This window comes from Macaca mulatta, chromosome 16, assembly GCF_049350105.2.
Source record: "Macaca mulatta isolate MMU2019108-1 chromosome 16, T2T-MMU8v2.0, whole genome shotgun sequence".
Classification (NCBI taxonomy): domain Eukaryota; kingdom Metazoa; phylum Chordata; class Mammalia; order Primates; family Cercopithecidae; genus Macaca; species Macaca mulatta.
The window spans coordinates 68,102,177-68,115,409 of NC_133421.1; the positions used below are offsets into that span (position 1 = coordinate 68,102,177).

The 13,233-nt window shown below is 49.9% G+C and overlaps 1 protein-coding gene and 1 long non-coding RNA gene across 2 annotated transcripts; both read right to left on the minus strand.

Moving 5' to 3' along the window:
- Nucleotides 1-2,283: 2,283 nt before the first annotated feature.
- Nucleotides 2,284-6,062, minus strand: SOST (sclerostin). The gene is given in 2 exon segments (NM_001194608.2): nucleotides 2,284-3,064; nucleotides 5,825-6,062. Coding segments are annotated over 2 exon segments (642 nt in total). The 5' UTR covers nucleotides 6,045-6,062; the 3' UTR covers nucleotides 2,284-2,642.
- Nucleotides 6,063-9,190: 3,128 nt separating this feature from the next.
- LOC144335756 (uncharacterized) lies at nucleotides 9,191-11,360 on the minus strand. Its single transcript, XR_013406888.1, has 2 exons — nucleotides 10,524-11,360; nucleotides 9,191-9,318 (listed from the first exon to the last, which is right to left on the minus strand). It is a non-coding gene; the product is annotated as an uncharacterized LOC144335756 (long non-coding RNA).
- Between the last annotated feature and the right edge of the window lie 1,873 nt (nucleotides 11,361-13,233).

The following is a 13,233-nucleotide window of genomic DNA, read 5'->3' on the forward strand; positions in this document are numbered from 1 at the left end:
CAAGTCATCAGGAGGGACCTCAGCTTTCTTTGTGGGGCTGGGTTCCCGCAAGGTAGGCTGGACTTAATTTAAAGCTTTCCAGTTGACCATCACACCTTAGGGCCACTGAAGAGTAACTTTAGGGTTACTCTTCATCTGAAGATGCTAACTCAGCTAGCATCCAGCACTATTAGACATCCCGGGGAGGTGAGACTTTGAGAAAAGTGCAGGAGGCTGGCCCGCTTTTGAAGATCCTACATTTCTACCTGGGAGACATAAAATCCCCACTTCGAAGAAGACGAAGTTTCCTGTGAACTGGTCCTGACTTGTACTTGGCTTTGTGTTGTCTATGACAGTACTAAGCAGAGCTTGGCCAGGCTGGTCCTCCATGAATGACTGTCAAATGGAAAACAGAATTAGGAACCAAAGTAGAGGTGTGGACTAAAGGGGCTGGAACCTCAGAGGAGAGAGGGATTATGGGAGATTGGAACATCTCTGGAAGGTTGGGGGAAGAGGTGACAAGTAACGTGAATCCTAAAGAAAGAAGATAAGTTATTGGATGGGCTAAGTGTGGATGGCAAACTAAGGAAGCAGGGATCTGCGTGACCATTTGGAGTCAGTAGGAAGCTTGGTGGAGTGGGAGGTGGGAGTCAAGCAGAGAAGCCCTCCCATGTCAGATTGGGAAACCTGTACTTGATCCTGGGCAAGGGGGAGCTATGGAAGGCTCTTGAGCAGGTGAGTGATACAATGAGAACAGCGTTTTTGGAAGCCAGCATGGAGAGGAGGCTGCTAAAAGGATACAGGGTTGAGGTTATTACTATGCCCTGGGTGAAGAAATGTGGTCTGGGTTTGGAAAGGAAGGGACAGACATGACTTTTCAAAGGAAGACATAATTGCTGCAAGGGCCACCAGAGAGCACTCAAAGGTGTGTCCAAGGTTTGAACTCTAGTGACCAAGAGAAGGGTGTCAACTTTGACAGAAATGACATCGTGTGTGGTTGACAAAATGAGACCACATCCTTTCGGTCATGATTCATTGTCTTTATTAACAATGTCTCTGGACTCCGGAAGAACAGACTGTTAATTCATAAAGCAATATTAACATTGTCATTCTCTACAAGAAAAACTTTTGCATAAATAACTTAAGTGGGAAAATAAATATGTAACTTAACTCTTTAAAAACCAGTACTTTCATTCTTGTGGACAAGTCCCACGTGGAAGGATTGCAAAAAAACGACCAGTCCTGCAGGCTTTCATATGGCATGTGCTTTTGTTTAAAACATTTTTTTTTTAACAATTAAAAACTACACACAAAGTAAGAGGTTGTCTGGAAAAGATTTTCAAAAAGATTTTTGGATGGCAGCTATTATGCTCTGCAGCTTCTCAGCATATGTACAGCACTTGTCGTTTTCCCCCCAATAATATTCTTTTAGTGTAAGATATGCCATCACATGTAAGAGCAGTAAGAAGCTATTTTCTAGGCAGAAATGTGTCTGTGAGTGGTGGGCAGAAGGCGGTGTCTCAAAAGGGATGTGCTGGTCTGTGAGTTCGTGATGGCTGCTCCCTTGAGCCTGGTGTCCTGGGACTTTGCACTTCTCTTCGGAAGGTGACTTTAACATATGGCTATGGGTTGGGGTAGGGATGCTGCTCTTTGGGAAGTTGGGGTGGATGTAATTTCTATCCCTCCCACCACCCTTGGACCCTCTCCTTTTCTGCCCCAATGGGTGATGTTATTTCTTTGAGATGGAGGGGGGTGGAGGTAGCCAAACATCTGGGGAAGCCAGGCTGGAAAGCAGCATAGCTTCTCCCAGGAGTTTGTCAGCCATAAACATGTCAGCCATAAATAGACTCTTTACTTTTTTTTTTTTTTCCTGTTTGTTTTTCATCTTTGGCTGTCAGATGAGAGCATCACAACTCTGAATTCTGGAAGGGACCTTGGCACTGAGTCAATGCAACCTCATTCATTCTCTCTCTCTCTCTCTCTCTCTCTCTCTCTCTGTCTCTTTCTCTCTCACACACACTTCTGCCCATTCAAAAGGCACTGGAGTCCTTGGAATCATATGCCAGTAGTCTCCTCGAGATCCTATTCCCACATCCACCCTCATTTTACAAAGTGGAAATTGAGATCCCAAAAGAGAATTGTGCAGTTCAAGGTTACACAGCAAATTAGTGGCAGAACCAGGCCTAGAAACCACATCTACAGATGCCCCCAGTCTTGTGCTCTGGGCACGCCGCAGGCTTTCTGATGGGCAGTGAGGTGCAAGGGGGAATCTTATCCAGCTTTCTTAACCAGTCCCTGGACTTTTCACACTCCCATACCGCTCCCTCAAAACCCCAGGGCGGTGAAAATGCTTCCATTTCTGCCTCCTCTGAAGTGGGACCAGCAAAGGTCGGCGGCCCCAGAGGTGGGGCTGCGTGGCTCAGTGTGTGTGACTCTCAACTCCCTCCCCCGCCCCGCGGGACCCCTCAGCTGGCGGACTGAGGGGGGCCTTCCAGGCGCCCGGGATTCCTCAGGGCCTGGAAGGTCTCAGCCCCCTGCCCTGGGTTGCAGGCATTTACAATGAAATATAAACAATCAAACCACGCGCAGAGGACAGAAACGTGGGGCGCGGGGCCGGGGCCAGGGCCGGGTCGCCCGCCGGTGGGGAGGGGCGCGGGCGGGCTCTAGTAGGCGTTCTCCAGCTCAGCCTGATTGGCTTTGGCCCCCCGGGCGCGGGGCCGCGGCTTCCGGCCCTTCTGCGGCCGAGCGGCCTCGGGACCGAAGTCCTTGAGCTCCGACTGGTTGTGGAAGCGGGTGAGGCGCTTGCACTTGCACGAGGCCACCAGGCGCACCTTGCGCGCGCGCGGCGCGGCACCACCGGGACACAGCAGCTGCACACGCTGCGCGCGGTAGCGGTCGGGGATGCAGCGAAAGTCGGGCCCACTCGGGCGCCACCACTTGCCGCGGCCGATGGCGTTGGGCAGCAGGCGTGCCGGGCCGCACTGGCCGGAGCACACCAACTCGGTGACTGGCTTGGCGCTGCGGCACTGCCCGTCGGTCACGTAGCGGGTGAAGTGCAGCTCTCGGCAGCTGTACTCGGACACGTCTGAGGAGAGAGGCGCGCGTGAGGGTGGCCGCCCGCCTGGCCACCCCTGCCCTGGCCCGGCCCGACTCCCTCCACCCCAGCCCTGCTTTTGCCAAGCCTGTCTCCAGAGGCTTTTTCCCCTGAACACCTATTGCAGGAAGGTCCCAGATGCTCTAGAGCTCGTGGAAAGCTCTCCTGCGCACCCTGTCCCCTCGGAGCCAAATGACTGTTGGGGTTCAAACACCAGGGCTCCATCGCTCACTGCTGGTGTCATCTTGGGCAAGTTCCTTAATCTCTCTCTTCTTCCAGTCTGTAAAATGGGCCGCCCCAAGCACTGTGAGTTAATCCATTCCACACGCAATGCAGAGAATACCATTTGGCAGATATAGCTGAAAGCGTCGGCTGTTATATATTACTATTATCATTTCTCTCCTGGGGTCCTCTTATGATTTAAGCCACACTTGTGCCACAGGGTCCCTGGCCTGGGCAGGGTAAGTGCTCGGCACACCTTCTGCCTGGCTCTGGCTTCTCCCAAATTCCTTTTCCAGCCACTTGGGAGGGGTGAACAGGAGATGGAGAAAGGAGTAGAGGTTAATTGAAGGTAATAAATCAGGGCAGCTGCTGTGGTGGCGAGGGACTGAAGGGGAGGTGATCAGGACAGGAATTCATTAGACTTGAAAGGAATCAAAGGCAGTGTGTCCAACCCCCTCATTATCAATGAGAATACTGAGGCCCCGCCAGAGAAAAGAACTTGCCCAAAAGACTGGGCTGCATCTCCAGACTCCACTTCCCTGGGGTCCCAGCACCTTTTGGCTCCCACAAGAGTGGAGGCTCTGTGTTCGAGCACCCATGGGAGGCTGGGCTGGGGGATGGAGCCGAGGGCTGTTTTTCACTCTAGTTACTTTCCTACCATAGGGGGACTGAGCTCTGACCCAAAATCTACAGGTTCAGCTGCCACAAACATTTACCTGGCTCTCTGCTGGGCACATTTCTTGTTCTGTGTTATCTGAATGGGCACCTCGTGGTGATACTCCCTGGGCAGGCAGAGATGGGGCTCCCAGGCCTGGCCTGATCCCCTGCACACACCTTGACCATGTCTCCTATGGTGGACTTAGATGGGTGGGAGCTTTTTAAATAGATGGTCGTGTGAGTACCAGTCCACCCCGCAAAGGTTTCATGGGGATAGTTCCAATGTGACACGAAAGAATGAAAAATAGTCTTAAGACCAAACCAGAGAGGGGACAGTGAAGGCTGCTCCCCACCCCCACTCTGGAGAGCAAGCACAGCAGGAGAGATGTGGCCACTGCCATTGTCTGGGGCTGCTTTCTGGTTTGTGGTCTGGTTTGCATCCTCACCTCTGCAGAGCTGGGGTGTGTGTGTGGTCGGGGGGACATTTGCCCAGGGAAGGGGGCATTTTGGGGCTTTCCAAGAATAGTGCCCCAAGTCAGGCACTTCCTCTGCAGACTGTGACTTTGTTTTGAGCACGTGGCTTCCTTGGGGGCTGTGGCCTCTCATGGGAGTCCAGCAGGGTGGACATTTTGTGTTTGGGTTCCTTACAGCCCTTCAGGAGGTCACGGGAGCCCAGCTGACCTTGCCTAGAAGGGGAGCTGTGGGAGGAGGCACCCTTGTCCTCCATTTGGAAGACACAGGGTCCTGGCTGGCCTCCCATACAGTTGCCCTTTTTAGCACCCCATAGCCCCAACAGGTTATGAGGCAGGGAGGGCTGGGGTCCAGGAGCCTGGGCAGTGGACTTCTCTGCCACCTGGATAATGGCCAGAGGGCAGGGAAGCCCTCAGTCTGAAGTGTCATTCCAGCCCCCACCCACGGCCTCGTGATTCCTGCCAACCATACAGCCAGATGCACACTGTCACCTGGGCTTCTCTGTGCAGGCCTGACCAGGAACCCAGGGTCCCTCTTCCTTCTCCCTCCCCTGGAATGAGGCAAGGCTGGGAATGGGGTGGCCACTGAGGACGGATGTGCCTACTCCTGCGCAGAGGATGCTGTCTTCCCCTCCAGGGCCTGAACTCAGCTGCACCCATGTCAGGGGCTAAAACTGCGGAAAACTCTCATTCCTTCAAGTGCCAGCTCCCTGGGCAGGCCATGGGCAATGCACACTGCAGGGGTGCCTCTCTGGCCTTCCTCTCCCACTACTTTGTGGAGATCTATCCCCAACACCCCCCCCCACACACCAGGGCTATCTTGCAGTTGATCAAACCAGATTCAAACCTCAGCTCTTCTCCTCACTACCAAGTTACTGAGTGCGTGGAGCCTGTTTCTTCCCCTTCAAGCTGGGGGTTCACCTCCTGGGGCTTCCATGACATGGGTCTGTGTCATGGAGACAGCCACCGCCAGCATAGAGTGTCTGGCACCCTGCAGGTGCTGTTCTGTGGATGGGAGGCTCCCTTACCTTGTTCCCTCCCCAATGGTACCAGCAGCTGGACGTGGCTCCTATGTTCCCAGCAGGAGATTCTTTGAAACCTTTTCTTTTCTGAGCCCCGGAGCCTGTTCTGATAACCTGATGCCATACCCTCACCACCCCAGCCTCCTCCCTGCCCTGGGCTCTCACCAGTGTCTGTTGCCTCATGCCCCTGCACCTGAATTAGAAGGCTGCACCAGTGAGCCATCCTTCCCCCATCTCCAGGCAAGACTGTTCCTTGACCAGTGCTGGCAGAGGCCAACAATCTTCACTGGGTCTACCCAGTCTTCCCAAAGCCTCCCAAAGAGAAGTTTCTAAAACCTCCCCAGGACCTTTTACTGAGAATTCTCTCCACCACCCCATACCTTTGGTCTCAAAGGGGTGGTGGGGAGGCCGCCCTCCGTTCTCCGCCCGGTTCATGGTCTTGTTGTTCTCCAGCTCCGGTGGAGGCTCGGGGTACTCTCCGAGCTCAGGGATGATTTCCGTGGCATCATTCTTGAAGGCCTGCCACCCCTGGCCCTCCACTACACGGAAGGCTGCGTGTACCAGCAGGCAGACAAGACACAGGGCTAGTGGGAGCTGCATGGTGCCAGCCAGAGGAGGGCACGCAGCCTTCCAGTAGCACAGGCTCTGGTCTCCAGCGGACACGGTCGCCTTTTTAAAGCCCCCCTCTGCCTCATGCCAGCCAATGAGGACAGGCTGGGGCAGGGCTGGTCCCATGTTTCCCTCAGCCCCCCCGGGGGGGAGGGAAAGGGGTGTGCTCAGAGCAAACCCTCGCCAAAGACTTCTCCTCTAGCTCAGCAAACTTCCAAATTGCTGCTGGCACTCCCAGGTGACCCAGAGAGAGGGGGCGTGTGAGGCAGGGCCCAAGCCTGCTCTCCGGCACCTCCCACGTGCTGGCGGCTGTGGTTTTCAGATATCAAAATGAGCTCCGGCTTTTAATTGTCTGTCTCCCTGGGCCCTCAGGCATTCTCAAAACAAACTGTGGACCCGCTCAACAAAGAGAATGTGCAGTTCCGAGTGCTTCGTGGGGCTGAGCCCAGCCTACTCCATTTCTCAGGCCAAGTTCATTTGTCACCCCACCAACAAATGGCCCAAGGGGTGTCTGACCTCCATAGACCCAGCTAGAGGCAAAATGATGCTTTTAAAGAAATCCCATCCGTCCTAACTTCACAAGTCTCAGCATTGATTGACCTAAGAAAGCCTCTCTTGGCATTCTCCGGAAGGCAAGAGAGAGAACTAGAGGGCCAGAGCAAGGGTGCCCACTTGGGAGATGGGGCAGGATTCTGGTTACAAACCGAGGATGCGCTGGTCACTCAGGCTCCTGTGATGGAGAGCACAGAGGAAATCCCAGCTCATGCTCCTCGGGGATCCTGTGCACCGTGACAGGCACTTCCGAGCCAGGGCACTCACTGTGGCTCGCAGGGTGATATACTGAAGACAGTCATTTCCCCAACCAGGCTGTGCGTGCAAGCAGACAACACCAAATTCCTTTCCTTAGCAAAAGCCACAGCCAGCGTTTTTAGTGCTGACATTTTATTTTCTTGTCTTCCAGCTGGTTACATTTTTCAAAAACATTTTTGAGTCCTGTATGGAGAGCTTCATTGGTGCACACCACAGGATGTGTTCCATGAAGCCATCCCAGGACCGACTGGTCACAAAGAAGCTAGAAGAAATTGCCTTATTGGCCCTGCATATAATAAGCGGCACAGGGCCGGGGCGGCAGGGAGGGGAGGGCCGGTAGAGGCATGGGGGAGAAAGGTTCACACCTGAGGTGCCAGAAGAGAAAGGAGGGCCAGAGGAAGCTTTCATTGAAGACAGATTGTTTGAGGACAAGCAGCTCCTGCGAACAGGCTGCCCATATCTTCCTGGTATTTTAACTGGGTAATGAATCAGTATGCCCCACCTGCAGAGCCTCTGCAAGCCCTTTGCCACCTGCCTCAACTTGCAAGTCGCTGTGTCCATCTGCAGCCCACTGTCCTCCTTTCTATCATCCATCATCTGACACATGAATGCAGCTGCTCTGACAGTTTTACAAGCCAGACAGAAGCCCCCTCAGGAAGGGCCCTCTCTGATACCTGCTTCCTAAGTCAGTTTCCTTCAGGGCAGATGAAAACAGCTGTGGCCATTGTTGGGGGTGATCTATCTCTCCCAGCAGAGCCGGTAGTGTTGTGAGAAGCTGGCCCTCCGCGCCCCCTCCCCTTGTCTATGACCCTCCAGCCTCCTTTTCCCTCGATCTGGAATGTGGACTGTTAACCCTCTCATGGCCAGACGACTGCCTTCTCACAGTGGACTTGGGAGAGAGCAGTTCTGATGCCTGGGTTCCTTGAGCAGGTAGGATGGATGCTTATAGCCCCACCTGCTGTTGGGAGCAGCTGGACCATCTGCATTGAAGAGGCAGCAGGGTTCATCCCTGGAACACGTCTGCCACCTGCGGGTGACTGCAGGAAGGCAAGGCTCAGGACCAGACGTGATTTCCTGTCCTTTCCTTATTTGGAAGTGAAGTAATATTAAATGGAAAAAGAAGAATCCAGTGGACTTGAACCTCTAAATGATCTCCACCCCTCCCAATGGCTCAGTGAGAACCTGCTGTGACATCTGCCATTTCATTTAATGTTAAGTCATTGAAAGCTCTTTATTTTTACTCAGTCCACAAACTTGTCATTGTTCACAGTATTCCCTGGAATTAAACCCCCAGGGTTTTAGCTGACTCCTATTGTGAGTAGTTTAGGTTATTTCCAGTTTTTTTCCTATTTTCAGCGAGGCTGCTATGAACATCCTTGTACGACTGAATTTTTTTTTTTTTTTTTTTTTTTCAGAGTCTCTCTGTGGCCCAGGCTAGAGTGCAGTGGCACAATCTTGGCTCAATACAATCTCCACCTCCCAGGTTCAAGTAATTCTCCTGCCTCAGCCTCCTGAGTAGCTGGGATTACAGGCATGCACCACCACACCCGGCTAATTTTGTATTTTTAGTAGAGACGGGTTTCTCCATGTTAGTCAGGCTGGTCTCAAACTTCTGACCTCAGGTGATCTGCCCAACTCAGCCTCCCAAGGTGCTGGGATTAGAGGCTTGAGCCACCACACCTGGCCTCAGAGTAATTTTTTAAATTAAAATTTTTAAATTAGGATATAATTATAAATTTAAATATACTTATAAGAAATAAATAAAAGCCTGGGCAACATGATGAGACCTAGTCTCTATAAAAAATTTAAAAATTAGCTGGGCATATGGTGTCGCACGCCTGTGGTCTCAGCTACTCGGGAGGCTAAGGTGGGAGGATCACTTGAGGTTGAGGTTGAGGCTGCAGTGAGCCATACTTGTGCCACTGCACTCCAGCCTGGATGACGGAGTGAGACCCTGTCTCAAAAAATTAAAAAAAAAAAAAAAATACAGACTCCATGTATCCTTTATCCAGTTTCCCCCAACAGTAATACCTTGAGAAACTATAAGACAATAGCACAACTAGGATATTGATATTGGCACAATTTACCAATCTTACCCACATCTCCCGTGGTTTAACCTGTACTCTCTGTGGGCACACACATTCACGTGTGTGTATACTTAGTTCTGTGCAATCTTGTCACGTGTAAATTTGGGGATCCACCACAGTCAAGATAAAGCACAGCTCTGTGATCACAAGTCTTTCTCCTGTTGCCCACCTCCTTCCCTCCTTTGCCCTCCCTCCCACAACTAACCCCTGGCAACTACTCATCTAATCTCCATTTCTGTCTTTCTTTTTTTTTTCACTTCAAAATTGTCACATAAATGCAGCCAGGTGCAGTGACTCACTCATGTAATCCCAGCACTTTGGGAGGCCGAGGCAGGCAGATCACTTGAGGTTAGGAGTTCGAGACCAGCCTGACCAACATGGCAAAACCCTGTCTCTACTAAAAATACAAAAATTAGCTGGGCATGGTGGCACACACCTGTAATCCCAGCTACTTGGGAAGCTAAGGCAAGAGAATCGCTTGAACCCAGGAGGTGGAAGTTGCAATGAGCCGAGATCGCACCACTGTGCTCCAGCCTGGGTGACAGAGTGAGACTGTCTCAAAAAAAAAAAAAAAGTTATATAAATGGAATCAATTAGTTTTTAGCCTTTGGGGATTTTTCTTTTTTCACTCAGCATTATTTCCATTATCAAAGTTGTACGTATCAGTAACGTGTTCCTTTTTTTCTTTTTTTTTTTTTTGGCTGAGTAGTATTCTACAAAGTTAAAAAAAAAAAAAAAAAAACAGAGTTATTTCTGGAAGTGAATGCTGTGTCTGAGGGAGTGTGAAGAGTTTGGTGGGTCTGATGAGGATATTACACGGCTGTTTTCCAGAAAACCCAGCCTGGTCCCTGCCCTCACCCACAAAATAGAGGCTCTCATAGACGGCACTTTGCTGAGGCTGCCGTAACTGAGTACCACAAACTGGGTGGCATAAACAACAGAAGTCGTCTCACAGCGCTGGAGGTTAGGAGTGCAAGTTCAAGACGCTGGCAAAGTTGGTTCCTTCGAGGACAGTGACAAAGGCCTTTTACCTGCCTTCTGCTGACTGCTGACAAGCTTTGGCATTCACTGGCTTGCAGAAGCGTCACCCCCAATCCCTGCCTTTATCTTCACATGATGTTCTCTCTGTGTTCGAGTTTTCCCCTTTTCCTGAGGATGTCAGGCATATTAGATTAGGCCCTGCCTAATGATCTCATCTTAACGAATTGCATCTGTAATAGCCCTATTTCCAAATAAGGTCACATTCTCAGGTACTGCAACTTTGGACTTCAATATACGCATTTGGGAGAAATGCAGTTCAACCCATAAACAAGATCGTCGACACTGGGTTTGGGCTGTTGATTTTTTCTTTTTTTTAGACAGAGTCTTGCTCTGTTGCCCAGGTGGGAGTGCAGTGGCGCGATCTCAGCTCATGTAACCTCCATCTCCTGGGTTCAAGCAATTCTCCTGCCTCAGCCTCCCAAGTAGCTGGGACTACAGGCTCCAGCCACCACACCCAGCTAATTTTTTTGTTTTGTTTTTGTTTTTTTGGTAGAGATGGGGTTTCGCCATGTTGGCCAGGCCGGTCTTGAACTCCTGACCTCAGGTGTTCCCACAATCCCACTAAGTGCTGGGATTGCAGGCGGGAGCCACCAGTGGCACCCAGCCGATTTTTTAAAAAATTGAATTTAATAGTTGAACCTTAATTTCTAGAAAAACTGTTTTTCCATGTGATGATTTACTAGCTTTTGTTTCTGTCGAGTTGCTTCTTCCAATGTTCACTTGCCAAACGTTTAATAAAGCAAGGAGGACATGCACTCCCTCTCCAGGAGCTTGCATACCATGGAAGAAATAATTTCTGCATCCAGACAACTCCACCACCAGATGGAAGGTGGTCAGTGCCACTGAAAAAAAGTTTGGGTGCTTTTTTCTAAAAAAAAGACTTTATTTTTTTTTCTGGAGCAGTTTTAGGTTCACAGCAAAACTGAGTGGATGGCACAGAGATTTATCACGTGCCTCCTGTGCCCACACATGTACAGCCGCCCCCGTTATCAACATCCCGCCACCAGAGTAGTGCATTTGCTATGATTGATGAGCCTACATGACACATCATTATTACCTGAAGTCTATGGTTTACATCACAGCATTAGTGTTGTACATCCTGCGGCTTTGGACAAATGTATAATGACATACATCTACCATTATAATATCACATAGATTAGCAGTATTTTCATCGTCCAAAAAAACTATGTGCTCTGCCTATTCATCCCTCCCCAACTTTCCCCAACCCCTGGCAATGACTGATCTTTTTACTGTACCTTTATTTTTGCCTTTTCCAGGATGTCCTGTAGAGTTGGAATATACCCATACATAGTCTTTTCAGATTGGCTTCTTTCACTTATTTCACAAATATTCATTTGGGGTTCCTCCATGTTTTGTTTTGTTTTGTTTTGTTTTTGCCCAGGCTAGAGTGCAATGACACGATCTCAGCTCACCACAACCTCCACCTCCCAGGTTCAAGCAATTCTCCTGCCTCAGCCTCCCGAGTAGCTGGGATTACAGGCATGCATCACCATGCCTGGCTAATTTTTTTTTTTTTTTTTTTTTTCTTTTAGTGGAGACGGGGTTTCTTCATGTTGGTCAGGCTGGGCACAAACTCCTGACCTCAGGTGATCCACCCACCTCGGCCTCCCAAAGTGCTGGGATTACAGGCATGAGCCACCGCACCCGGCCCTCCATGTCTTTCCATGGCATGAACAGCTTATTTCTTTTTAGCACTGAGTAATACTCCATCGTCTTGATTTACCACGGTTTATCTAGTCTCCTATTGTCACCTACTGAAGGACATCTTGGTTGCTTTCAAGTTCTGGCAATTATTAATAAAGGTGGTATTAATATTTTGTACAGGTTTTTTGTTTTAAGACGGAGTCTCACTCTGTCTCCCAGGCTGGAGGACAGTGCCGTGATCTCAGCTCACTGCAATCTCCGCCTCCTGAGTTCAAGTGATTCTCCTGCCTCAGCCTCCCGAGTAGGTGGGATTACAGGTGAGCACCACCGCACCTGGCTAATTTTTGTATTTTTAGTAGAGAAGGGGTTTCCCCACGTTGGCCTGAGTGTTCTCAAACTCCTAACCTCAAGTAATCTGCCACCTCAGCCTCCCAAAGTGCTGGGATTACAGGCATGAGCCACCACATGCAGCTGTGTGCAGGTTTTTATATGAACATAAGTTTTCAAATCATTTGAATAAATACCAAGGAGCATGACTGCTGGATTGTGCAATAAAAGTATGTGTAGTTTTGCAGGAAACTAAACTGCAAACCGTCCTCCAAAGTGGCTGTACCATTTTGCATTCCCCATTGAAACAAAGAGTTCCTGTTGCTTCACATCCTCACCAGATGCATTTTTTTAAAAGGACAATTTTCTTATGGGCCTTCAAAGGAGAGAACAATCTCTTTCCCCTGGGGAGGGTCTGGGATACTTATGGTAAGATGTGACATTTGGGCCGGGCGTGGTGGCTCAAGCCTGTAATCCCAGCACTTTGGGAGGCCGAGACGGGCGGATCACGAGGTCAGGAGATTGAGACCATCCTGGCTAACCCGGTGAAACCCTGTCTCTACTAAAAAATACAAAAAACTAGCCAGGTGAGGTGGTGGGCACCTGTAGTCCCAGCTACTCAGGAGACTGAGGCAGGAGAATGGCGTAAACCCCGGAGGCAGAGCTTGCAGTGAGCTGAGATCCGGCCACTGCACTCCAGCCTGGGCGACAGAGCGAGACTCCGTCTAAAAAAAAAAAAAAAAAAAAAAAAAAAATTGTGACATTTGGACCAGACTTTGAATGACAGGCCAAATTTGGAAAGTATATTACGTTCCTTTGACTCCTTGGGATCATAGAATCTTTGATCTGGAAGGAATCTCAAAGGTCATCTTGTTTAATTCTCTACTTGGTTCTGGAGGAGGCCCCTATCTCTAATTAATAGAAACTGAGGATTCTCCTTATCGGCTGCATTTTAAGACAGATTTTGCTCCCACTGGTAGGTGGTAAAAAGGAAGTATCTGGATTGGGAGGGAAAACTTCTGCCTTTAGGCAGTAGCCTGCATTGAGGGATGTCCAGATCACCTTGTCTTTATTTGCACATCCATACACAATGGAGGCCATGTAGCTGTTAAGATGAATGGGGTAGAACGATAAAAACAATAACTAAAATGTAAGCTAAGCAAAACAAACAACAAAGCAGAGATATCTCTGTATATACACATGTGTGCACATGTGTGTGCTTATATATGCTTGAGATTTTCCTGTAAGGA